At 47.9% G+C, this 23,941-nt stretch overlaps 1 protein-coding gene across 1 annotated transcript in view; it reads left to right on the top strand.

The window, feature by feature from the left end:
• Positions 1 to 17,000, top strand: part of CNGB1 (cyclic nucleotide gated channel subunit beta 1) — a 66,020-nt gene extending 49,020 nt beyond the window's left edge. Inside the window, exons 26-33 of the mRNA XM_065898467.1 lie at positions 733 to 874; positions 1,654 to 1,813; positions 3,632 to 3,729; positions 3,826 to 3,909; positions 6,848 to 6,966; positions 7,240 to 7,386; positions 13,844 to 14,060; positions 16,692 to 17,000. Coding sequence (XP_065754539.1) covers positions 733 to 874; positions 1,654 to 1,813; positions 3,632 to 3,729; positions 3,826 to 3,909; positions 6,848 to 6,966; positions 7,240 to 7,386; positions 13,844 to 14,060; positions 16,692 to 17,000 — 1,276 coding nt within the window. The remainder of the gene's footprint in view (positions 1 to 732; positions 875 to 1,653; positions 1,814 to 3,631; positions 3,730 to 3,825; positions 3,910 to 6,847; positions 6,967 to 7,239; positions 7,387 to 13,843; positions 14,061 to 16,691) is intronic.
• The last annotated feature ends 6,941 nt before the right edge of the window (positions 17,001 to 23,941 follow it).

Genomic DNA, 23,941 nt, shown 5'->3' with positions numbered 1-23,941 from the left:
TTAGACAAGCGCAGGCATTTCCTATGCCTTTTACCACACAGTAGGGCCCCATCACCCATACCTCCCTTTCCGATGATTCATGAGCTGTGTCAAAGGCTTACTGATGGTGGGTGCTAGCTCAGAGAAGCAGATGACATCTGGTTTCCAGTCTGAGCTCTGGAACTTGCCAGTTGGTGACCATGGGTGTTCCCTTTCCCTCTGCGGCCCTCAATTTCACTATCTGGTTAGTGGACAGGCAAGGGGGAGGGTCAGAAAAGGTGATCCTCCGGATATCTTCCACTTTTGAGCTTGTTCTTAAACCTCATGGTGGGATAGCAAAGGAAAGACTGCGGACATTGAAAACATATTGAGGGAAACTGAGGGATCCCAGGCATCAGGAGCCGGAAAACCCTGGTTTATCCTCCTGCCAAGTCTTCTAAGTAATCTCCGGAAGCCTCAGTTTCCACATCTGTAAATGGGGATGACAACATGTCACTGCAGGGTCGGGGCAGAGCCACAACAAAACCACACAGTACCTGTGAACGTACTCTACAAGCGGCAGAGGGCTCTGAAGTTGGGAGAGGGTTTTTGTTTTTTCCTTTTTTTTTTTTTTGGTTTTGTTTGTTTGTTTGCACTTATGAGCCGTAAAGCTTTTTCTCTTTTGTACAGTGTACACGTATCCACGCCAGGCTGCCCAGGATCCACAGGGCGGGGCCTGTGATGACTGAGGTCCCCTTCCTCTTCTCTCCCTAGTTACATTCGCTGTTACTACTGGGCTGTGAAGACCCTCATCACCATCGGCGGCCTGCCCGACCCCAGGACGCTCTTTGAAATTGTCTTCCAGGGTCTGAACTATTTCACAGGTGTCTTCGCTTTCTCCGTGATGATTGGACAGGTAGCTGGGTCACTAGTCTGTTCCAAACCACCTGCCTGCAGGGCCCTTTGCCCTCTTGCTGCTGCCAGAAGCATCACCATCTGTGCCCGTTCCTTTCAGACTAGGCCCAGGAACAGCACTGGGCCGAGAGTTAGGAGCCTGGAGCTCTGGGACCCGCTGAGTGAAGGGGTGGTGATGGAGGTGTAGGTCCCATTTCCTCTCTGAGGTTGCTTCCCATTTGAAATGTCAGTCCTTTGGGACAGCTGGAGAGTTGGGCTGAATGGCTTTCTGCAGGGGCTGAGGATTTGGGCTCTTCCCTTGGAGAGAAGTCCCTGGTGGATTCTAATGTACTGGGGGTGCGGCTCATACTGTAGTCAGTGCCTGAGGCAACCACCAGGGGTCCTCAGAGTTACCTTTGAGGGGCTCTGCTCCAAGGAGCAGCGCTCCTGGTTCATATTTCCGCGGGGCGGGGCGGGAGGGTGGCGTGTGGTGTCAAAGTGACCTCTGGCACCAAGGGGCCACGTTGTACCAGAATCAGCCCAGCCCAGGGAGGCCTTCCCTCCTTGTGTGGCCCCAGAGACCTGAGGCCACGGGAGGGGGCCAGCAGCCTCGCTCCTCCACGTGCAGCATCGTCGGAAAACCTGTGTGTGGACATGCGATTCCCTCTCTCCTGATCTCCCCCCAGCCCCACAGGCACGTACCCCTGGCCTGTGTTAAGTAAATGTGCCCACAACACACGTCCCCAGAGCCCGGGCCCGCTCTGACCCAGCGGCTCCCCTGACCACCCTCCTTATCCCCAGATGAGAGACGTGGTGGGGGCCGCTACTGCGGGAAAGACCTACTACCGCAGCTGTATGGACAGCACAGTGAAGTACATGAACTTCTACAAGATCCCCAGGTCCGTGCAGAACCGGGTCAAGACCTGGTATGAGTACACCTGGCACTCCCAAGGCATGCTGGGTAAGACCATGCCCCCTCCCCCCCTCCCCTCCCTGCCCCAACCCAGCTGTCACCAGCTCCCCCAGCCCGACCCGGTGCCCTGCCTTCCTGGGCCCTGGCCTCATCCCGTGTCCTTGAGGCCCCGAGCATGGGGGCCTCTCTTGGCCCCAACATTTAAGTGAGAGCGGCCTGGGGAGGCATGGGGCAGTGCCCAAGTTAAGCCATCAGGAGACCCCTGAAGACATGAAGGGCTTGTCTTCCGAATGCCGCCCCCCACCTTGAAATGCATGTACATTCGAAAATAGAAGTACAGTTGGAACCAGGAGGGAAGACTCTGTCTCTGTTTCTCTCTTCTCTCTTCCTCTTCATATACATCCATACATATAATACATATTTTGTAAATTAAAAAAAATTCTTTTTCAGATTATTTTCCATTAGAGTTTATTACAATATATTTAAAAAAATTTTTTGATGTTATACTTTGCTTCTGAAATTGGCTAAAACAATGCATTTTCATTCACTGCTCTTTCTGCTTTCTTGGCAATGATGAGGTGTGCTCCGTTATTCTTGCAAAGTGGGAGAATCTTACCTGTAAACTGTTTCCAAATATAGTGAGGTTTTCACAGATTCTAAATGGAATTCTTAGTGAAATTTGAATAGGTTAATTACATGTTAATTGACTTTATGTTTTTCCTGTTTCCTTTTTATTTTGGGGAGCTAGTAATTTTGTTTTTAGAGCCTAGACATTGTTTTGGAGGGCTCTGAAAAGCTTATGGACCACTGGCACTGTGCCTAGAGTCTCCCAAGGTCCTCAAAAAAATGAAAGGGCCCCCCACTGCTTCTGTGGGGTTCACTCTGGTCTCAAAGAAGCCACACTTGAGGCCCACAGACTCCTGAGTTGGGGGGTGTTGGCAAGTCTGTGGACAAAGCACATGACTACAGTTTCCAAGGCATGTTCATTTCCACTGCCTCATTCTGTTCTAGTGACAGCCTTGTGACTTTTCACAGGGGCACACGTTGAGGACCAGAGAGGGCTCTGACCTGCCCAGGGTTGCACAGACCCAGCACTTGAGCCCTAAGCTAATTGTGGTGCAGTGGACAGAGCACGGGGCAGGGGCCCCGTGGTACATTTCTGTCTCCAGTTACCGACCTTCATTCTGTGCCAGGCTCTCAGCTGTGCACCATAGACCCCATGGTGGGCAGACATACTGCTCTCCCAGCATAGGTTGTGAAGTCACAGGGCCTGGGTGGGGTCCTGATTCCATTCCCCTGGGCTGCATGGACATGGGCAAGTCACTGCCCTCCGGAGTCTCCCTGTCCTTGTCTGTAAAGTGGATTATAGTGGGCACCTCTTGAGCTGCTGGGAGGATTTAATGAAATCATCTTGGTAAAGCACTCTGTGAAACTGCCTGGCACATAGTAAGTGCTCCAAATACTTCATTTCTTGCTAATGTTGTTCTTATAATGTGAGTGGAGAAGACAGATCATTGGCAAACAATTGCAGTAAAGGGTGTGATATGTGCTATGGCACAGGGACTGATAACATAATAGCTAGGTGGGAGGATGTCAAGGGAAGGCTTCCTGGAGGAGGTGACATGAGTGCTGGGTTCTGCAGAATGAGTAGGGTTAGCCAGGAAGGTGAAGGGGGTTGTTCCCAGCAGAGGGAACAGCATTGGCAAACACCTGGAGGCAGAGAGGATACCCTCCCAATCTAGAGTGGTTCCAGGTGGTAGAGGAATGGTGTGCCTGGGGTCCCCACCAGTGTGGTGTGGACGGGCCCTGTGTGTGTGGAGGAGGGGCCCGGCTGTGCCTCTGAACCTTGCAGGGTCTCATTTGCAGACGAGTCAGAGCTGATGGTGCAGCTTCCAGATAAGATGCGGCTGGACCTCGCCATCGATGTGAACTATGACATCGTCAGCAAAGTGGCACTCTTCCAGGTATGGCCCACCCAGTGTCCCCACCCTCAAGACTCTGGAATGTCCAGAGCCCACACCTTCCTCTCAACGGCTCCTTTCCCGTCCTCTCGGGGCCAGGGCTGTGACCGGCAGATGATCTTCGACATGCTGAAGAGACTTCGTTCTGTTGTCTACCTGCCCAACGACTACGTGTGCAAGAAGGTGAGTGGCCCAGGGCAGCCTCAAGGCGGTCTGGGATTCACAGCCACTGCCTGTCGCAGCTGGGCTGGAGTGGGGGCCTATGAAGGCACAGCGGGGCGAGCGGAATTGCCAGGAGGGGAGGAGGGTGGTGAGCTGACCCCAGGGCTCCTGGCTTGTTTGGCATGAGGAGGCTCTGTCCAGCTCTAGGCACTGAACTCAGATGTGCCTCAGGCCTTGCTCCCTCTTCCTGGGGCCATGGGGGCCAGGACAAGGAGCCCCACTTTATAGAAGAGGAAAGTGAGGAGCATAGAGAGGGGCAGGGTCTTGACTGTGTAGATGGACCTGCTTCCAGGGTCTTGGTCTTCCTGTCAGGAAAATGGGGCTGGAGGAGGGGTAGGATAGGTCAGAGTTTGCAAACTAATGGTTCTTGCATAGGAGCCAGCCCACAGATGTTTCATGGGGTTTTTTTTCCTTCTTTTTTTTGGACTAATCTAAAAATAAAAATTTGAATTAGTCTCCAACCTTTAAAAGTTGGAAGGTTTCGGGAATTCCCTGGAGGTCCAGTGGTTAGGACTTGGTGCTTTTACTGCCGTGACCTGGGTTCAGTCCTTGGTTAGGGAACTAGGATCCTGCAAAGTGCGCAACGTTGCCAAAAAAAGCTGGAAGGTTTCACATAAAAACCCAGACTTCCGGTGAAAACAGAAAATCGGCTAGCATTGAGCCCCACTTTCCCAAATAGCCAGAATCATGTGGATTGGAGAAGGGGCTGGCCTTGAAGGGGACGTTGTCCTCTCCTGATGCCGCAGGTCCCACCACTCTCCACTGCCCCACAGGCTCCCTCCTCTCCTTGACATCATCCACCTGATCCTGGGACTCATTTGGGTTTGAATGCCAAGGCTAGACAGTGTCTAAGGCCCCTTCTGCTCCCATTTTTTGGGATTCGAGGTGAGACGGAGCTCACTTGGTGAGTGAGTGGTCAGGGTGGAGGAGCTTAGTGTGTATACAGGGGTGAAAATATTGCCCAAGAACCCCCTGTGAAACTCAGGAACCCCCAGCCCCAGAAGGGCCCCATCTCCAAGCTGTATGCTGCATAACAGTGAAGTTTCTGGAAGCAAAGAGCTAGGGGAATGGGGACAAGGGTATGGCTGAGAATTTAAAGCTGCAGCCTTAGCGGCCAAGAGAAGTTTGGGAACAACAGAATGATTTGTCTGACATTGGAGCCACTTCCTAGCTGTGCAGCCTTGGGGAAGTGGCTTGCCCTCTCTGAGCCTGACTCTTTTCAAGGGTAAGTAGGGATATTGATAGTATCTCCCTCATGGGGTGACTGTGAGAATTGAAGAAGATATACATAGAGAGTTTGGCACCATGGCTGGCACAGAGTCGGTGCCATTGCTGCTGCTAATATCCTTGTGGGTGATGTAGACTTTACCTCTGATGAGGAAAAATGAATCTGATTGTTGGGAAGTTTGCCGTGGAAGCTGAAGTGAACACTTGGTGAACGTGTGTAAATGGCGCCCTCTGCTGACAGGCTTGGCGCTGTGACAATCTCGCTGAGACAACCCGAGGCCACCCCAGGACCACCCCTGGGCGGGTCAGTGAGATGAGGGTGAGCTCTGCAGCCCCTCACACTTCAGCCCCATGTCAAATTGGACACTGAAACAGGGGAAGGAGACTTTCTTCCTTTTTGTTAAGAAGGCCATGCATGTGTGAGATGCCCAGGGAATATTTGTCAAATGAATCAAAAGCATAAGCCACTTACCAGTCTTTGGTCACTCTCCCTTTACACACACCAGGTGTGGCCAGGGCACCGGTCTGTGAAGGCATGAGGATTGGAAGGTGCTGGCAGACTGGGTATTTCTGATTCTAGTCCGAAGCAAAGCTATTCATTCATTCGTTCATTGGTTTTAATTTGTGATTAAGACCATTGTATCAGCCTGCTAGGGCTGCCACAACAAAGTACCACAAACGGAATGGCTTAAATGACAGAACTGTATTGTCTCACAATTCTGGAGGCTAGAAGTCGGAGATCCAAGTGTCGGTGGGGTAGGTTCCTTCTGAGGACGGTGAGCAAAGGACCCAGGCTTCTCTCCTGGCTTGTAGATGACTGCCTTCTCCCTGTGCCTCTTCACACTGTCTTCCCTCTGCACCTGTCTCTGTGCCCAAATGTCCCTTTATAAGGACACCAATCCTATTGGATTAGGGGCTCACCCAACTGTGGTATGATCTCATCTTCTTTTAACTAATTACATCTGTAATGACCCTATTTCCAAATAAGGTTACATTCTGAGGAGCCGGGCGGGGGTGGGGTAGGGGTGGGTTAGGATTTCAACATATGAATGGGGGTTCATAACAACCATGAACTCTGGGTTCATGGAACCAGACTGCCTGTTTTCAAATCCCGGCTCGGCTTTGCTTAACTTTGTGACCTTGGGCAGAGTTCCTACCGCAGAGGGCTGTTGAGGACTAAGGAGGCTCAGTCACATAAAGCACTTAGAGCAACGCCTGGCACAGAAAAGCGTTAGGTAATGGTGGACGTTCCTATTAAAGCTGTTATCATTCCTATTTCAGTAAGCAAATGCCGCCCAAGCTCCTGATAGGATATGGGGGAGGCGCAGGTATCAGCTGATTGTATGAACCACTGTGAGCTTTTCCATGCCTCTGGGCCCTCCATGGGTGCGTATAACTGGAAATTTACCGAATACCACTACACCTGGGCCTCGTTATCTAGCATTTTCCATCACACCACTAACTCCCCACCGTAATCCTGCAATCTGCAGGTGGGGAGACTGAGACCCCGGAGGGGAAGTGACTATCTCTACACCACATACCAAGTCAGTAGGAGGGCTTGATCCCAGCCCAGGTTCCTCTGCACTGTGCCACCAGCGCCTGGGCCTAGCCCTGCTGCTTCTGTGGTTGCTTTTGGTGATGACAGAGGGACTCACCCCCTTCTCTGTTTCAGGGGGAGATAGGCCGGGAGATGTACATCATCCAGGCGGGGCAGGTGCAGGTCTTGGGCGGCCCGGATGGGAAGTCCGTGCTGGTGACGCTGAAAGCTGGATCTGTGTTTGGAGAAATAAGGTCAGAACGGGGTGAAACAAGGGGACCTCGGCAAAGGCTGGGGAAGGGAGGGATGGCCAGGGGGTGGGACCACGTCCTCAAGGGCCCTTCGGTGGGTCTGAGGAAACCGCTATGCATACAGCACTGGCACCTGCTGACATACACAAGGTGGGCCCAGCTCTCACCCGTGTGAGGCCATCGTGATGCTCCAGGCAGGGGTGAAAGTGAAGATGCTAAGTGTGATCAGAACTGCAGCCTCCTGAGGGTCTCACCTCCCTCCCTTCTCTGCCCCAGCTTGCTGGCTGTTGGGGGCGGGAACCGGCGCACGGCTAATGTGATAGCCCACGGGTTTACCAACCTCTTCATTCTGGATAAGAAGGACCTGAATGACATTTTGGTGCATTATCCTGAGTCTCAGAAGTTGCTCCGGAAGAAGGCCAGGTACGTTTTTTTTTTTTTAATAAAAGAAATCCATATATACTTTAGTGTGCATTTCTTAAGGACTCAGACTTTCTTTTACATAACTGTAGTACCTTTCTGAAAATCACGAAATTCAATATTGAAGCAATACTTACCTCATCCCTAATCCATAGTCAAATTTTGTTAATCGTCCCAATAGTGTCTTTTATAGCTTTTCTTTTCTTCTTTTCCATTCCTGGATCCCCCACTGCGTGATGTTGCCATTTTAGTCTCCTTTGATCTGGGATCAAAGTTCCTCACCTTTTCCTATCTGCAGTGGTTTTGACTTCTCTGAAGAGGACAGGCCAGTTATTCTGTAGAATGTCCCTCCACTTAAGTTTATATGTTTTCTCATCATTACCTCAGGTTCTGCATTTTGGGCAGGAGTTACTCAGAAGTGATGTTGTGTCCTTCTCGGTACAGTGTATTGAGAGGCTGCTTTCTCCCTATTCTGATGACTTTTTTACTCTGATCACGTGGTTAAAGTTTCCACACTCTCAAGTTACTATTTTTCCCTTTGCAATTAATAAGTAATGAGTGGCAAGTCACCTTGAGATGATGTAGATTTCCTGTTCCTTATCTCACTTTACCTCACTACTTTCAGCCTTCACTAAAGGTTCCTTGCAATGATTGCCATGGTGGTTGCAAAATGGTGATTTTCTAACTCTGTCATGCTTTCTACGTTTATTAGCTAGCAATGTACTGTAAGGAATAACTTTCTCTTCTTTCCCACTTATTTGATTTTTCATTTATCTATTTATAATGGTATGGATTTGCTGTATTCCATGAATATCCCGTTACAATCATTTTCACGCTCAAATTGTTCCACATTGGCCACTGGACACCTCTTTAGGCTGAATATAGTGAAGTTTTGTTACGTCCCTGTTATATTTTAGCACTTTTTTGCTTATAGGCACAATAAAACACCGTAGATTCATCTTATACTTTCCCTGCTGCATCCCTGGAAATGGGCATTTCTCCAAGGAGGCTTGATTCCTTTTAGAGGGGAATGGTTTTTAGAAACCAAGATATGAGTACTAAGTGCTCTCATTGCTACTGGGGTGTTACTAGGCCTCCACGCTGGACAGAGCTGGGAAATACATCTACATATACACCTGTATGTATAAATGCAAATATATATATATATACACACATACATATATGTATATGCACATACATAAATATCAACATCTATTTTTTTGTCTGTGTCTATCTATGTGTCTGTATATCTCTGTCTCTATTTCCACCTATCTAACAATTTCGATCCAACATCACAGAGTTCATTCTAATCTCCTTTTCCATATTTGTAAATTCCTTCTCCAACACTGAGAAATTTGACTCCCTTTATCCTCATTACATTGATTCATTTGTTCAGTCCTACAATGTAGAGAAAGTAGCACCAGAATTCCGATTTCATACTACTGGAAAGAAGAAAGCCTTCTAAGCAGAGAGCAGTTCTTTCCGTCTTTAGCCTGAGGACCCACGATGTAGGTGTTGTGTTCAGGGTTATCTGGATTGGTTCTCTGTCTTCCTCCCTCTACTGTGGTTGTTCCGTTCATTTGAAATACAGCTAGGCTCACGTGTTTCAGTTTGCATTCCATTTCAGGGTTCCCCCACACTGACCCTTGTTGATTTTTTGTGTTTTGAATATGTAGAACATGAACATGGAAGAAGGCTACAAAACAGTGCATTCAGGGTCCCAACTCCCTGCACCTGTTGCCACCCACCCCTTACAGGAATCTAATCGCCTTAGTTTCTTTTTTCTTCTTGTGTTTCCTTTTGCAAAAATAGGCAGATCTGTGAATATTTGCTTATTTCCCTTTCTGTCTTACACAAAGGATAGCACACTGCAGATTCTCTTTTGCACTTGACTTTTTTTCACTTGACGAGAAATCCCAGAAAACATGCATTGAGTCCACAGACAGCTTCCTCATTCCTTTTAACAACTGTATTTAGGCTATTTCCAATATTTTGCAATTATAAATAGTACTGCAACGAATAACCCTGTGCAGCTGTATTTTGTATTGTTGGGGAATAGGTAATTGTTTTTTTTTTTTGGCCATGCCACACAGTTTGTGGGATCTTAGTTCCCCAACCAGGGATTGAACTTGGGTCCCCAACAGTGAAAGCCTGGAATCCTAACCACTAGACGGCTAGGGAATTCCCTGGAAAAGGTAATTTTTAAGAAAAGCAGTTTTTTGCTTTCAAACACTTAAGATCAGGTTTTAAATTGAGTGATGGAAGCAGCACGATGTGGTAGAAAATGCACAAATAGGCTTGGGAGGCTGATAGGGCTCAAGTCCTGTCCATGTGCAGTACTGGCTGTGTGACCTTGGAAAAGTCACTTTACTTTTCTGGTCTCAGTTTCTCCATTGTAAAATAAGGGTAATCACTTTGTTGTGGAGACGATTAAATAAAATAGTGTATGTGAATGTCTCTAGCAGGGGGCCTGGCACACAGGAGAGCTCAATACGTGTTAATAATAATAATTGTTCCTCTTTATCCATTAAATTCTCTCTATAATTTTCCCATGGGATAAAGCCTTTTTAATCCACCTATCTGGTATTTCCTCCCTTGCCTTTTATCACATATTCATATTTTCCACTTCAGTCACCATAAATAATCTGTACAGAGAGTGGTCATAATAAAGGGAACAAACTCACCATGTCCATTCATACAGCAAAATAATTTATTGAGCTGATAGTTCGAGGCCCTGGGGACACAGGAGGGAGCAAACAAAGCTTACATTCTAGTCGGGGAAGCCAACAATGGAGAAAGGAATGACTATGTGATGTGTCAGCTGGGGATAAAGGCCATAAGGAAACATAAAGCCACATGAAGAGATAGAGGTGATGGAGGGAGCTATGTGAGATAAGTTGGTCAGGAAAAGTTATTCTCAGGGTGTGGCACTTCAAGTGAGATCTGCCAGAGTGAAGGAGTGAGCTGGGGAACTGCCTGCAGGGAAAAGCATTCCAGGCAGAGGGAACAGCATGTGCAAAGGTCCCAAGGAGGCACAGACTCAGTGTTACATGGAGACCAACAAGAAAATGAATGTAGCTTGATATGGGATGGGAGCAGTGTAGGGGGTGAGATTGGGTAGGGCCTTGTAGGGGAAGCCTCACAATGGCTTTAGCTTTTGCTCTGAGGGAGATGGGAGCTATGCAGGGTTTTACACTGAGGAGTGACTTACTGTGACTTAAGTTTTTACAGAATCCCTTTGGCAGCTCCCAGGTGAGTGGATGCAGTGTTGACCTTAAAGCATAATATAGACAAGGCGTTGGGGTCTCCCAGGGAAGGAAGCTGCCCTGTAATTCATCTTACCTGGCTGTTCTTAGAGAAGCCATGGGGCCCTTCCAGTGGCTGGTCTACGTGATCTTTCCCCCAAGTCTATCCACGTCCCCCTGCTGTCCCAAGGGACAAGGATGCACAGTCAATCCCCATTATTCACAGATTCCATACTTGCAATTCGCCTACTCACTAAATTTATTTGTAATCCCCAAATCAATACTCAAAGGCTTACGCAGACACTCGCAGACGTGTGCCCAGAGGCAAAAATTTGAGTCACCTAAAGCGCACGTTCCCAGCTAAAGTTGAAGAAGGTGACGGTCTGCCTTCTTGTTTCAGCTCATATCGTAAACAAGTGTCTTTGTGTGGTCCATTATGTAGCATGTTTTTCACATTTTTGTGATTTTTGTTGGTGATTTTGCTGTTGAAATGGCCCCAGGTGTAGTGCTGAAGTGCTATCTCGTGTCGCCCCACGCAGGCCTGAGTTAGAGAGCCGCGCGTTCATTGTAAACAAATCAATGATGTATATTAAATAAGATGTCTTTAAACAGAAACACACACAAGACAAGATTATGTAATGAACAGTTGATGAAAACGTGTGGAGAGGCTCACCGTAACCGAATCCTGTATTTCCCCCAGAAGCCATGGCTCAGTAGTCACTAATTCCGTGTCTGCAGACACTTTACAGAACTTAACTACCGCGGATAATGAGAACTGACTGCTCATGTTTGAGAATAGGTACCGGGTTCCCATCCCCCTGCCTTCCTGTCCCCTGCAAGAGGAACATGGCTCAGAAAAGCCACACTCATAGCTGTCATCCCATTCCTCCGGCTGGGTTAGGTGTGGGTTTAGCAAGTCAGCCGGGATCCCACAGAGGTCTTGCTCCTGGCCATGCCTGCGGTGTGCTGGGGTGAGGCAGCCAGAGGAAGGAGGAGGGGCTGGCGGGCAGTGCTGCACACAGCGGGCCGTGGCACGGTTCATCCGAGGCTGCTTCTCTGGACAGGCAAGCTTGAGGAGAGGGGCAGGGGATCACAGATGAGCTCTGCCCATCCAAGGAGATACAGGTCTGAGAACCACAGGGCCTGGGGAAGTCTGAATTGCTGAGATTCTGTCCAAGCTCCCCACTTTACAGATGGGGGACCTGAGGCCCCAAAGAAGTGAGACACTTCACTCTCTGACTTGGCCACTCCAAGAAATGGGGCAAAAAGCTCTCCTGCATGCCACTCTCTCAGGGGTTAATTATACCGTAATTAGAGTGAAACTCACGTCATCTGAAAATGAGGATAAATTTCCTTGATCTGGAAATGTCCCAGAAGTCAGCTCAGTGTTTCAAAACAGAGATAATTAGCGACCAGCAAAGGGCCTGTAGATGGTTCTTTCGTGTCATTTGAGTACCACACCGAGCCTTCCCACGGACTGCCATGCTGTGAATTATGGACTCAAATAACACAGGTGACAGTGCTGGGCTTGGAAGAGGCCTCTGAAAATTATCATGTTTGTGGTCTCCTGGGAGAGCCCCAGCTCAAAAATGTAAGTCTTGGGCAATTAATATCAATATGCACAATTTAAACCCATTGCCTCTGATTAGATAAGCAGCCAGTAATGGCCTCATTTTTAAACAAACAAGTTTGGCCTGAACCCTGATGAAAGAATTTGCCAATTAGTCGTCTAGACCTGCTAGACTGCAGGCGAAGCTCATTTGTTCTTGAGCCAAACCACTCATCATGTATTTGTAGTGTGAAGAATTCCTTAATAAAGGCTGGGGCTCTCTGTGATGGAAAATTCTCTCCTTATTTAGAGAAGCAGGGTGGTATATTGCATTGGATCTGGGTTGTAATTCTGTCTCTGCCACTTCCTGTAACCTTGGGCGTGTCACTCCTCCCATTCTGAGCCTCAGTTTCCCCAACCCTTCTAGGTACGGTAATCCCAGCCCTTTCCAGGTCATGGAGTGTTGTCAGCGTCCAAGAAGATAATGACCATGATACTGCTTTGTAATCCTTAAGACTTGGGGTGCTGGGGTCAAAGGCAGGGGTTTGAATTCCAGCTCTGCCACTTCCCAGCTGTGTGGCCTTGGAAAAGTTACTCAGCCCCTCTGGACGTCCACATCCTCATTTGAAATGAGGGAGGATAATAGGACCTACCTGTAAGGATTACTGTGAGACTTAAAGTACGTATCAGTTATCTATTGCTGTGTAACAATGTTACCACAAGTTGAGTGGCTTAAAACCACACATATTTATTATCTCAGAGTTTCTACATGTCAGAAGTCTGGGGACAGCTTAGATGCATCCACTACAAGGCAGTAATCAGGATGTGGGCCAGAGCTGGGTCTCATCTCAAGTCTCGACTGGGGAAGGATCTGCTTCCAAGGTCCCATAGTTGTTGACTGAATTCAGTTCCTTGTGGTTGTGGGACTGGGGGCTTCGGTTCCTGGCTAGTCATTGGCCAGTGGCTGCCCTCAGGTTCTTGCCATGTAGGCCTCTCCCAACATGGCCGCTTGCTTCATCACAGCCAGCAAGGGAGAGTCTCCATGTAAGACAGAGACCACAATCCTATGTGACACATTCACAAAAATGACATTTGATCTCCCTTGCTGTATTCCACTGGTTGAAAGCAAGTCACATGTCCCACTACGCTCAAGGTGAGGGGGTCACACAGAGGTGTGAACACCAGGAAGGGGGATCACAGGGGTCACCAAGGAATGCCCTCCTGTAAAGGTCTGAGCACAGAGCCTGACACATACAGACACTTGTGTCCACATTGGTGATGGTGATGATGGTGAAATGACAATGAAGCAGAAGAAGGAGAAGCAGAAAGCTCGGGTTCTTTTTCATCTGGACGTCCTATTTCTGATTCTATATACTAAAGTATCCTGCATCATTTCCTGTGTGACCTCAGAAAAGCCACTCAACCCCTCTGAGCCTCATCTATAACGTGCAGGCAATAAGACCCACATCATTATGGTTGTTCTGATTGTTCAGTGAGATGTGATGCCTCACACAGCACCGTGCTGGGCTCAGAAAAGGAGCTCAGAAACTGTTAGTCAAAACAAACACCATCACACAACTCAACTAGAGGGCTCTGCCCGAACCAGCACGGCTTCACTCTCTCCCAGAGCTTGCTGGTCACGTTAGTGGACGCTGCTTTCTTTCAGGAGAATGCTGAGAAATGACAACAAACCCAAGGAGCAGAGCGTACTCATCCTTCCTCCACGGCCAGGCACCCCCAAGCTCTTCAGCGCCACCCTGGCTGCAGCAGGAAAGATGGGTGCCAAGGGGGCCAAAGATGGCAAGCTTGCCCACCTCAGGGCGCGACTCAAGGAGCTGGCTGCGCTGGAGGCGGCTGCAAGACAGCAGCAGGTGCTGGAACAGGTAATGCAGTTGGAGACACAGCCCCCTGGTCCATTTCAACCACGTGCCAGGAAGAAGACCTAGGGACCCACGCATTCCATTTTAGGGACTGTTTTTCCTTCTTCCTATCAGTCAGGATTCATTTGGTTTTAAGTGATAGAAATGCAAGTGACAGTGCAAGCTCAAATTAGCTTGAAAAAACAGGGGATTTATAGGAGCAAGTCATTGAAAAATTCAGGCAAGGCTGGATCTAAAAGTTCAAATGATGCCAGTAGGATGAGTTCTGCCATTCTATCACCTTTGCTTCCCTTGGGGATGGCTCCATTCCCAGGCAGTCCCCCAAGAGCTTAAGAGGACATCCCCCAAGATCACATCCTCCTGGTTGAGGAACTCCCACAGAAAGAAAGTACCTCTTTCTCAGTAGCTTCAGCAAAAAGTCCCAGGGCTCATAGCTACTGGACAGAACTGGGTCACATGTCAGTTCCTGAGCCATTCAGTGTGGTGCTCTGGGGAGGACTGGCTCATATGCCCATCCCTGGACTGAGAGTGGGGATTGGGGTGGGCGCATTCCCCCAAATGGACATCCGGCTGCTGCTGCAGAGGTAGGAGCAGTGGGTGTGGGCAGCAGTGTCCCTCCCCAGACTACAGTGATGTTCTCATATTTAATGTTGTGTCTGTGACCATTTAAAAGATCTGAAAGGAAAATCCAAGGTGACAGGCATGGTGCCAACTGTCCCCACCCCCTAAGTCTAAATGGAATTTTTAACTAATTCTGGGACTTTTTTCTGTGACTAATGCCAAGAGTGCCAATTAGGATGATTGCACTAATTATGGTTGTTCATGACTGTCCTTTAGGGAGGCTGCTGGGAAAGGGGGGGTGGGGTCAGGCAGAAGCTCAGTGGCAGGGAGGGGACAGCAGTCTACATGACAGAAATCAGAGGAGGCTGGTGAACTCAGTCTCAATCCAGGCTGGTCCAGGAGACCGATCCAGAGGTCATTTGACAGCAGGAGTTGTGGAATGACACCAAAGTCACCCAGGGTTCCAGTACATTCTCCAGATGCATCCACCGATGGCCCCAAATTGAGGACAGGTGTGATTGTCTGGCTCACCAACTGTCAAGGGCAGGGTCGAGCTGGCAAGTTGGGGTCTTTAGTGCTGGCTGGTGTGTGGGACTGAGTGCACATGACCTCTGAGAATGTTCTCAGAGCAGTGAAAGGTGTTATCTGAAATGGGATTTGTTGCTTCTAAGCGTTAGCTCTTCACCCAGGCAGCTTGGAGATGTGAATTAAATTTGCATGAGTGTTCTCATAAAAGGCAGTTTTAGAACAACCAGGGCAGAAGGGCAGAGTACATGGAGCTCTTAAACAGCAGCCTATAGACACAGGTCCAAATCCTGACTCTGTCACTGCCAGCCCTGTGTCCTGGGGAATCTCCTCCAGGACCTTCTGGGGCCCACATTACTCCTGGCTGTCACATGGGGTAGCAGAGATGAAGCAGGTTACCTTGGATACTTTCATAAAAGCATGTTAAACACAGTGAAGCCCTTGATCAAACTTCCCATGATCCTTCCGGCTCCATTCACAGCAGGATGCTTCAAGAAGATCCCATAATGGGCACCATCTGGGCATCCTGCCCTGGAAGTGTGTTGTCAGAGCTGACAGTGGATGGGCGGGGTGGGGGTGGGGGGAACAGGTGCACCGAAACATGCAGAAGCTCGTGGAGACAGAGGGAGCGGCAGGTCCCCAGAGCTGCCGTGGGATCTAGGAGTGTCCTGGCTCGCCCCACCCCACCCAATTCCCCTCCTTCAGTGCCCTCTGACTTCTCTATTCCTCATAAGCACGCTGACTGCTCTCACTTTAAACTCCCTACAGACCACTGGGCCTCCTGCTGTGGGGGCTGCTCCCTCCCCAGTTTCCTCCCATGCAGAGATGGCGTCAGAGAGAGCAGGAGGGGCCGTGGGTATCCACAAGGCTTGGGTTTTCACCCAATTCCCTAATTCTACCCACGGGAACCCCATCCATGGGAAACCCACAGGCTGGAGGTTGGAGGTACCCACCAAGTCTCCAGACACGGGCTCAGCCCAGCCTAATGCCAGTGGTACCCAGCCCATTCTCCCGCCGGAGGGGAGAGGGGGCGGTGTCTCAACCTTTGAGACCTTCCGGGAAACGGGCCAGGCCACAGCTGCTCCTGCCCTCATCAGCCTTTACCTTAGTATTTGCTTAGAGCTTTTCTCATTCACCAGGGAGTACACATCCCGGCTAACCGGGCAGGGCAGGCTGGCTGAGTTCTGCAGAGGTTTTGGTGGCGCTCCCTCCTGGTCACAGCCTCTCTTCCCTCAATAGCTCAGTGACGGTTGACGGGGCTCTGCCCTTGAACTCGCAACTTCTCTCAGGCTTCCGGCCCTGCAACTCCACAGAGACATAAAATATCCCAAAGAGCTTCACCACATCCTACCGGGGCTTTTAATCCTTCAACTTCCCCATAATATACTGTTTCTACCACATAACCCTGATGCAGCTCCGCCCAACCTTCCAGCTATTAGATTTCGGAGCGCTGTCTTCCTCTTCAGGGGTCCCAGGGGTCCAAGAAGGAGGGAACTGGGAAGTGTCCAAGACCCCTCTGCCTCACGAGTCACTTTTTCTGGATTCCAGGCCAAGAGTTTGGAAGGCGCAGCGGGAGAGACGGGATCAGCTACCCCAAAACAGCCCGCGGCCCCGGAGACCCCGGCCCCAGGCTCTCCGCCACCTGCATCCCAGGGGAGGTCCGAGGGAGAAGAGGGGGGTGCGGCCTGGCCCGAGGAGCACTCGGTGCGGATCCACATGAGCCCAGGCCCGGATCCCGGGGAACAGATCCTGTTGGTGGAGATCCCCGAGAAGGAGGAGAAGGAGGAGGAGGAGGAAGAGGAGGGGGAGGGCGAGGAGGGGGAGGAGGGGGAGGAGGGGGAGAAGGAGGAGGAATAGGGAGGCGGTAGCTAGTGTGCCACAACCCAGCAGGTGCGCCCCCCCCCCGCGCCGCCCACTCCCCCGCTCCCCTGCTCCCCGTGAGCCCTGAGTCCCTGCACCGCAAGAAGGCCAAGACGCTGGTCTGCAGTAGTGGCCTCAGTCACTCTCAGTTAGCAGCTCGGCCAGCGATCCTGCCCTGATGTCAGCTTCTCTGTCTCCCAGGGCTGGTCTTGAAATTAACAAACTTCACAGTGTTTGTGCCCCGAAGTTCCCACCGTCACTAGAGAACCCTACCTGCCCCCCGCCTGTTATTATTTTTAAGAACAAAATACTCTTCTGTGGGGCTTCAACATATGGGAAGCCTTGTTGGAGAAGCAAACGGTTGTTGAATGTTTGGGTTTTCCCCTCAGGAATTTGTCTCCCACATTTCAAGAATAGAAAACCTTTCCGGCGGAAGGGAGGGCAGCTACACTGTTTTTTTGACGAAGTGGGAATTCCGGCACATGTGACCCATGGTCCAATGCTGCTTTTGTTTGCTGGGCGGTCACATAAGGAACGCGCTGCTCCTTAGGACAGTTAGTACTTACCTTCCCCAGACTATATTCCCTTCTCAGTGATGCTGTTATCTTAGAACAGATACAACGGAAATGGCTTACTGGTAAGGGGTCTGAGCGCTTCTGAGCATCTGCTCTGCCAGTTACCCAAGCCTCCTCAGCCGGGATTAATCTATTACTTGCTTTTTACACCCTTGCTCTAGAGAGGATGGTAGTAACTTCCTTTAAGCCTAGAAGGTGGAGTCTCATGGCCGACATCACTGAAGTTTCTGAGGTTTCTTCAGATCAAGTCGTGTTGCTTTTATAATTTAAAAAAAAGGAAAAAGAGTCATTCAGTCAAATGAATATTTATTGAGAGGATTATATTTGCATACTGAATGGCTCTTCAGTGATTAAAAACAAAAACTAGTATTAGGCCATTTGTTTCCATCAGCAGCAATGAATACAAAAGACCTGTTATTCCAGTCCTGCCCATTTCATATAAAATCACAGGAACCTTGTGAACTACTGAAGGGGCCTCTGAAGGCTGGCAAAGTTGTGTTTTTATCCATTCAACTAAAGCAGAACTTTCATTTCCCCGGTGAAAAGAAGTAAACAGTATGGGAATTCCCAGACTGGTCTAAGCATTTTCAAATCCCAGGGTAACAAGCAGATTCACCTAGTCCATGACATACCATGTGATGGGAGTAGTCATTACATTGAATATAGTGATGAACAATGTTATTATTTGACCTTTAAAATTTTTTTTATTTATTTTTAAATGTAATAACATATTTACATGTGTACAAAAGGATATCCAGTAAAAATTCTCCCTCCTACTCCAGACGCCCAACCTCCCTGGTCCCCTTCCTGGAAGCAGCCATTCTATTATCAGTTTCTTGTTTATTGTTTCAGAGATATTTTTAAGCTTGCACAAGGAAATATGTAAATTCATTCTTGTTTCCTTCCTTTTTTTCCCCCCACAAATGGTAACATACTAGAGCTGCTGTTATTTTTCACTTGATTTATGTTGGAGATTATTTCCTATCAGAACATAAAGGGTGCGCTTATTTTTTCAGGACTGCAATCTAGTCCATTGTATGCATGTACCATAACATTTAACCACTGTCCCATCGATGGCCATTTGCATTGTTTCCAATCTTATGCTGTTAAAAATAATGCTGTAATTAAAAAATATTGTACAGACAGAATTTCACTGGTAAACACCTTTTAAATAAGAGAAGTATGGAGGTTTGGGCTAATTTTTTTCTTTACCGTCCCCATTCCTCATTTTCATATTTGTACTATATGTTCTATGACCCAAGCATAGAGAATGCTTCCGTCTTTAGCAAGTAGTTCAGATATATCAATAAAGTAAACTTATTGCCCTTTAGTAGATGGCAAAATATTTCAAAGACACCTTCACTGTGAACAGGAAGGAATAATAAGGAATCTTATTAAGGAATCTTTTTATGTAAGGAATAAATAAGGAATCTTTTTTATGTAAATGTCCTTAATAAGGAATCTTTTTTATGTAAATGTACTTATTCTTTTAGATATCAACCCTTGAATGTATACTGCTTATTATATAAAGTGAGAGATTCTTGAGGTTCCTAAGAATTGTCCTAGAAAGAAAATTGATTTTGAAATGAGCTTAGCAGTGTCTTAATTTCACTGAGAAATCTCATAAAACTTGACACTTTCACGAACTTTGGACATTAGATGAATTGAATTTGAGGCTGACATTATTCTCCAAATGGAATGGGACTGGTTGATCGCCAAGGTATGGGTGGTACAGGTCAGGAATATTATCATTCTGCAGTTGAAACAAGACTTTTATTTATGTGTGCTGTATCTCTACTAATTTAAAATGTCTCAACATTTCCTGCATTTTGGTAGAAAGTGAACAGCAAGTTATTTTTTTAACTATATAAATATTTTAAATAAAATTAAAACCAAGAAGCTGTTTACAATTTCATTATCCAAATGTATTCAGCGATCTGGAGTATTTTCATCCGTTTTCTTAGTAAACATGAATACCGTGTTTGTACTCTGGTTTTCATCCTATTATAATGCATTTTAATTAAAAGTATTTAGACAAATGTTCCTGGCTAGTGGATTAATTTCAGGAACTGACCAAGTATGACAGACACTTTTGTGAGAAAAATTAAGTTTATTTTCTGGCTCAGCCTCCCTGACTGATCTCCTGTTGACATGCTGGGGCAATAATCCATCCTGCATTTCTGTTGCCGGAGTGATAGCCCTTATCACACCATCCCTAGGAGTCTAAGTCCCTCAAAAACAGCCCTTTTATGTCTGTTCTTACCAAGCCCACAGCTTACAGTTTCCTCAATCGCATTAGACTTGTCCTAATGCCGCCAGTTCAGAGTGCTGACATACACGAACTCTGGGTTCAGACTGCCTAGCTTCCAATCCCAGCTTGACCATGTACCACGGATAACCATGACCTCTCTGAGCCTCAGTGACCTCATGGAGATAATACGTTGCACCGTACAGGGCCACTGAGATGATCAGATAATAGACTGGCACGGCCAACTCTGAACGGGCACGAGAAATAAAGCCAATGTGCCATCCCGCTTAGTCTACCTGGGATAGAGTAGAAGCCCCCTCAGAACTCTGTCTTCTCTGAATTCTGCCTCTGCCTGGGGTTATACACAAAGATGGGGTGTGATCACCTCTTTCGCTGCTCTTTAACTAATAGTTTGTATAAAAGCCTGGACATATGTGAATTATAACAGTATAAATCACTACTTTCCCCACCATTCATGAATGTCTTTAATCCAATTTCATACAAAAACAGACCCTGAAACACCCACCCAAGGCTGACTCTCCTGAAATGGTCACTCCATTCTGAGCCAGGCCTAGGGCCTTCATGGGTGTGTGACCCGTGCAGTCACACATGGCCCCATGCTAGTCACCATCTTTATTTATTTATTTATTTTAAAATAAATTTATTTGTTTATTTTTATTGATTTATTTTTGGCTGCGTTGGGTCTTCACTGCTGCGCACGGGCTTTCTCTAGTTGTGGCGAGGGGGGGCTACTCTTTGTTGCAGTGCGCGGGCTTCTCGTTGCGGTGGCTTCTCTCGTTGTGGAACACAGGCTCTAGGCACCCGGGCTTCAGTAGTTGTGGCACGTGGGTTCAGTAGTTGTGGCTCACGGGCTCTAGAGCACAGGCTCGGTAGTTGTGGCACACGGGCTTAGTTGCTCCGCGGCATGTAGGATCTTCCTGGACCAGGGCTTGAATCCATGTCCCCTGCATTGGCAGGCAGACTCTCAACCACTGCGCCACTAGGGAAGTCCCACCATCTTTAAATTCGTAATAATTTGTGAACAGGGGTCTCACATTTTTACTGGCACTGGGCCCCACAAATTATGTAGCCTGTCATGCTATCTGAAAAGGTCAATGGGAGAGGGAGCTGTGTCTCTTTTACACTCAGCTTCCAACTCCCTTCTTCCAGCCCCAGGATTCGGCTTCCTTTCAGAAGATTACCTTTCAATCATATATTGTGACTCAAACACGATGACCCAAGCTAGGCCCATTGATTCTTTCCTGGGAATCTGAATCTTGAGAGCTATTGCCCCATCCTTCTTGCTAGAACAACCCTGATTTAGTTCTGGGCAGCAACATGCCCAGCCCCAGGGGATGAAGCCCTGCTGTAAACCAATCACTGCTCTTCCCATCCCTTATGCCAGAGACTCTCCCAGCCTTCCTTGCCGCTAGGGGTAGCCATTTGACCCAGTCCCAAACAATGAGTATAAAGGGAAGGATGATAGGTGGCTCCTTAATAAAGAAAGGAACCCCACCCCCAACTCCATCCTTTGGTCCCTCTTTCTTCCTTGCAATACTGGTGGGGAGAATCTATTGTATTTGGAGATGGAACAGACCTCTTGTGGCTGAAGAGTCCAAGAATCAGAAGAATCAGAGATGCAAACTGTGATGTGCTGGTGTTGCCAAATCAACCCCCAAATCAGTTATCTCCAGAATTCTTGTTACTTGACATAATGACATACTTTTGTTATTTAAGTCCTGATCTCCGTTACCTGCAGCTGAAAGCATCCTGATAGAAGAGCAATGGAATGGAGGGGGAAAGAGAGAAAACACGGTCAGATGCCTCACAACTTCCGCACACTGACCACACCCATCATTCCTTCCTGTTGCTCAGATTCTTTCTTTCCCCCCAGTTTAATTCAGAAATAATTGACAACATGACTGTGTAAGTTTAAGGTGTACAGCCTGATGGTTTGATTTACATATATTGTAAATATATATGTAAATATGTAAAATTTGTATGTAAAATATATATGTAAATATATTACATATATTGCACAGTAGGTTCAGCTAACATCCGTCTTCTCATATAGATACAATAAAAAAAGAAGAAAGAAAAAAATGTTTTTCTTGAGATGAAAACTCTTAGGATTTACTGTCTTAACAACTTGCCTATGTATCATACAGCACTGTTAGTCACAGTCATCACGTTGTATATTACGTCCCTAGTACTTATTTATTTTATAACTAGAAGTTTGTACTTCTTTGACCACCTACCTCCAATGCCCCCTCCACCCCTGTTCACACTGCCCCCCACCCCCACGCCACCCAGACCCAACCCACCCCGGAAACTACAAGTCTGACCTCTTTTTCAAAAATGTTTGTTTGCTTGTTTGTTTTTTAAGATTTCACATGCGAGATCTTACAGTATTTGTCTTTGTCTGACTTATTTCACTTAGCATAATGCCTTCAGGGGTCATCCATGTTGTCGCAGAGTGGTAGGATTTCCTCGTTTTTTTGTTTTTTTTAATGGCCGAATAATGTTCCATATTATTATATGGAATATATATATATCTCACATATGTATATCACATATATATATCTCACAAGTTTTTATTCATTCATTCGTCGATGGATTCTTAAGTTGTTCAGATTCAGGGCATTCCTATCCTCCCTGTCTGGTCTTCAGCTTTTCCCAAATGACAGGAGCTACCTTGTGTATTTTGAGTTAATTCACCTTTGGCTTCAGTCAGAGTTGGTTCCATCACTCACAATGTAAGAAACCTCACCAGCTGCCGACAAAAGTACTTCTGGGAGTTTCCCGGTTATTTAAAATTCAAGACCTAGCCACTCATTCTGGGTGTGATTTTTTGGTCTAGTGCAGACAGTTGTGGTTTCTAAATTCAAACATCAGGAAGAGACCCTTGGAGAAGGGAATAGAGGAGATAGAGAGCTGCTGTAAACAAGATCGAGTTCAAATACTTCTCTGTGGATGGGAAACTGACTGGGAGAGAGTGATTTATCCCGCAAGAAGAACTTGTCAGGCCACTCAAGATGACTGCTCTCTTTTAAATATTTATTTATTTATTTCTGGCTGCGTTGAGACTTTGTTGCTGCATACAGCCTCTCTCTAGTTGCGGCTACTCTTCGTTGTGGTGTGCGGGCTTCTCATTGCGGTGGCTGCTGTTGTTGCAGAGCACAGGCTCTAGGGCACGCGGGCTTCAGTAGTTGTGGCTCGCGGGCTCTAGAGCGCAGGCTCAGTAGTTGTGGCGCACGGGCCTAGTTGCTCCGCGGCATGTGGGATCATCCCTGATCAGGGCTCGAACCCGTGCCCCCTGCATTGACAGGCGGATTCTTAACCACTGCGCTACCAGGGAAGCCCCGCTCTCTTGCTCTCTGACCGACCAGTGCCTGTCACCTACACCCCACTCACAGGACTGACCTTCCTGCCTACTTGCCCCAGGCCCCAGCCAATGATTGTTCTTACCAAAGGGGCCATGAGGGGCGTGCCCCTCTGCTGGTTTCTCTGGTAACTAATGAGCCCACCTGACATCAATTCCCCTATAAAAGGTAGTCTCGCCTCCCCAGCTCCTCCGGGAGGGAAGATGGCCACCGTGTCCTGCCCTTCGGCTGCACACAGTGGGATGTTGCTCCAGGACCTTGCTTCAGACTCGTAAGCTCTCCCATCCATGAAACTATTGATGTCTCTGTTGCTGCTCTGGGCCTTTTCTTTGGTTTTGAAGCTGGGCAAGCATAGGCCTGTGGGGTGCAGCCCAAAACAGAGCATCAAGGCTTATTCCCCACAGGCTTTTCCCAGCTCCCTCCCTGTCCTGAAGAAGGACACAACAGCTAAGACCCCTGGGACAGACCCCTCCTCATTAATGATCCTTTAAGCTGATCTGCCTCTCATTGTTTTCTTTTACAATGAAGCGTTAAGAACTCAGGTGAGTTCTTGTCTACCATTCTGGTGGTCTTGTCTACCATGCTGCTGTGCACAGATCAGGAGGGGAATTATTTTTATTTTTTACTTTTTTGCGGTACTCGGGCCTCTCACTGTTGTGGCCTCTTCCGTTGCGGAGCACAGGCTCCGGACGCGCAGGCTCAGCGGCCATGGCTCACGGGCCCAGCCGCTCC

This window comes from Phocoena phocoena, chromosome 20 (assembly GCF_963924675.1).
Source record: "Phocoena phocoena chromosome 20, mPhoPho1.1, whole genome shotgun sequence".
Classification (NCBI taxonomy): Eukaryota; Metazoa; Chordata; class Mammalia; order Artiodactyla; family Phocoenidae; genus Phocoena; species Phocoena phocoena.
This window is presented reverse-complemented; position numbering and strand designations above follow the sequence as displayed.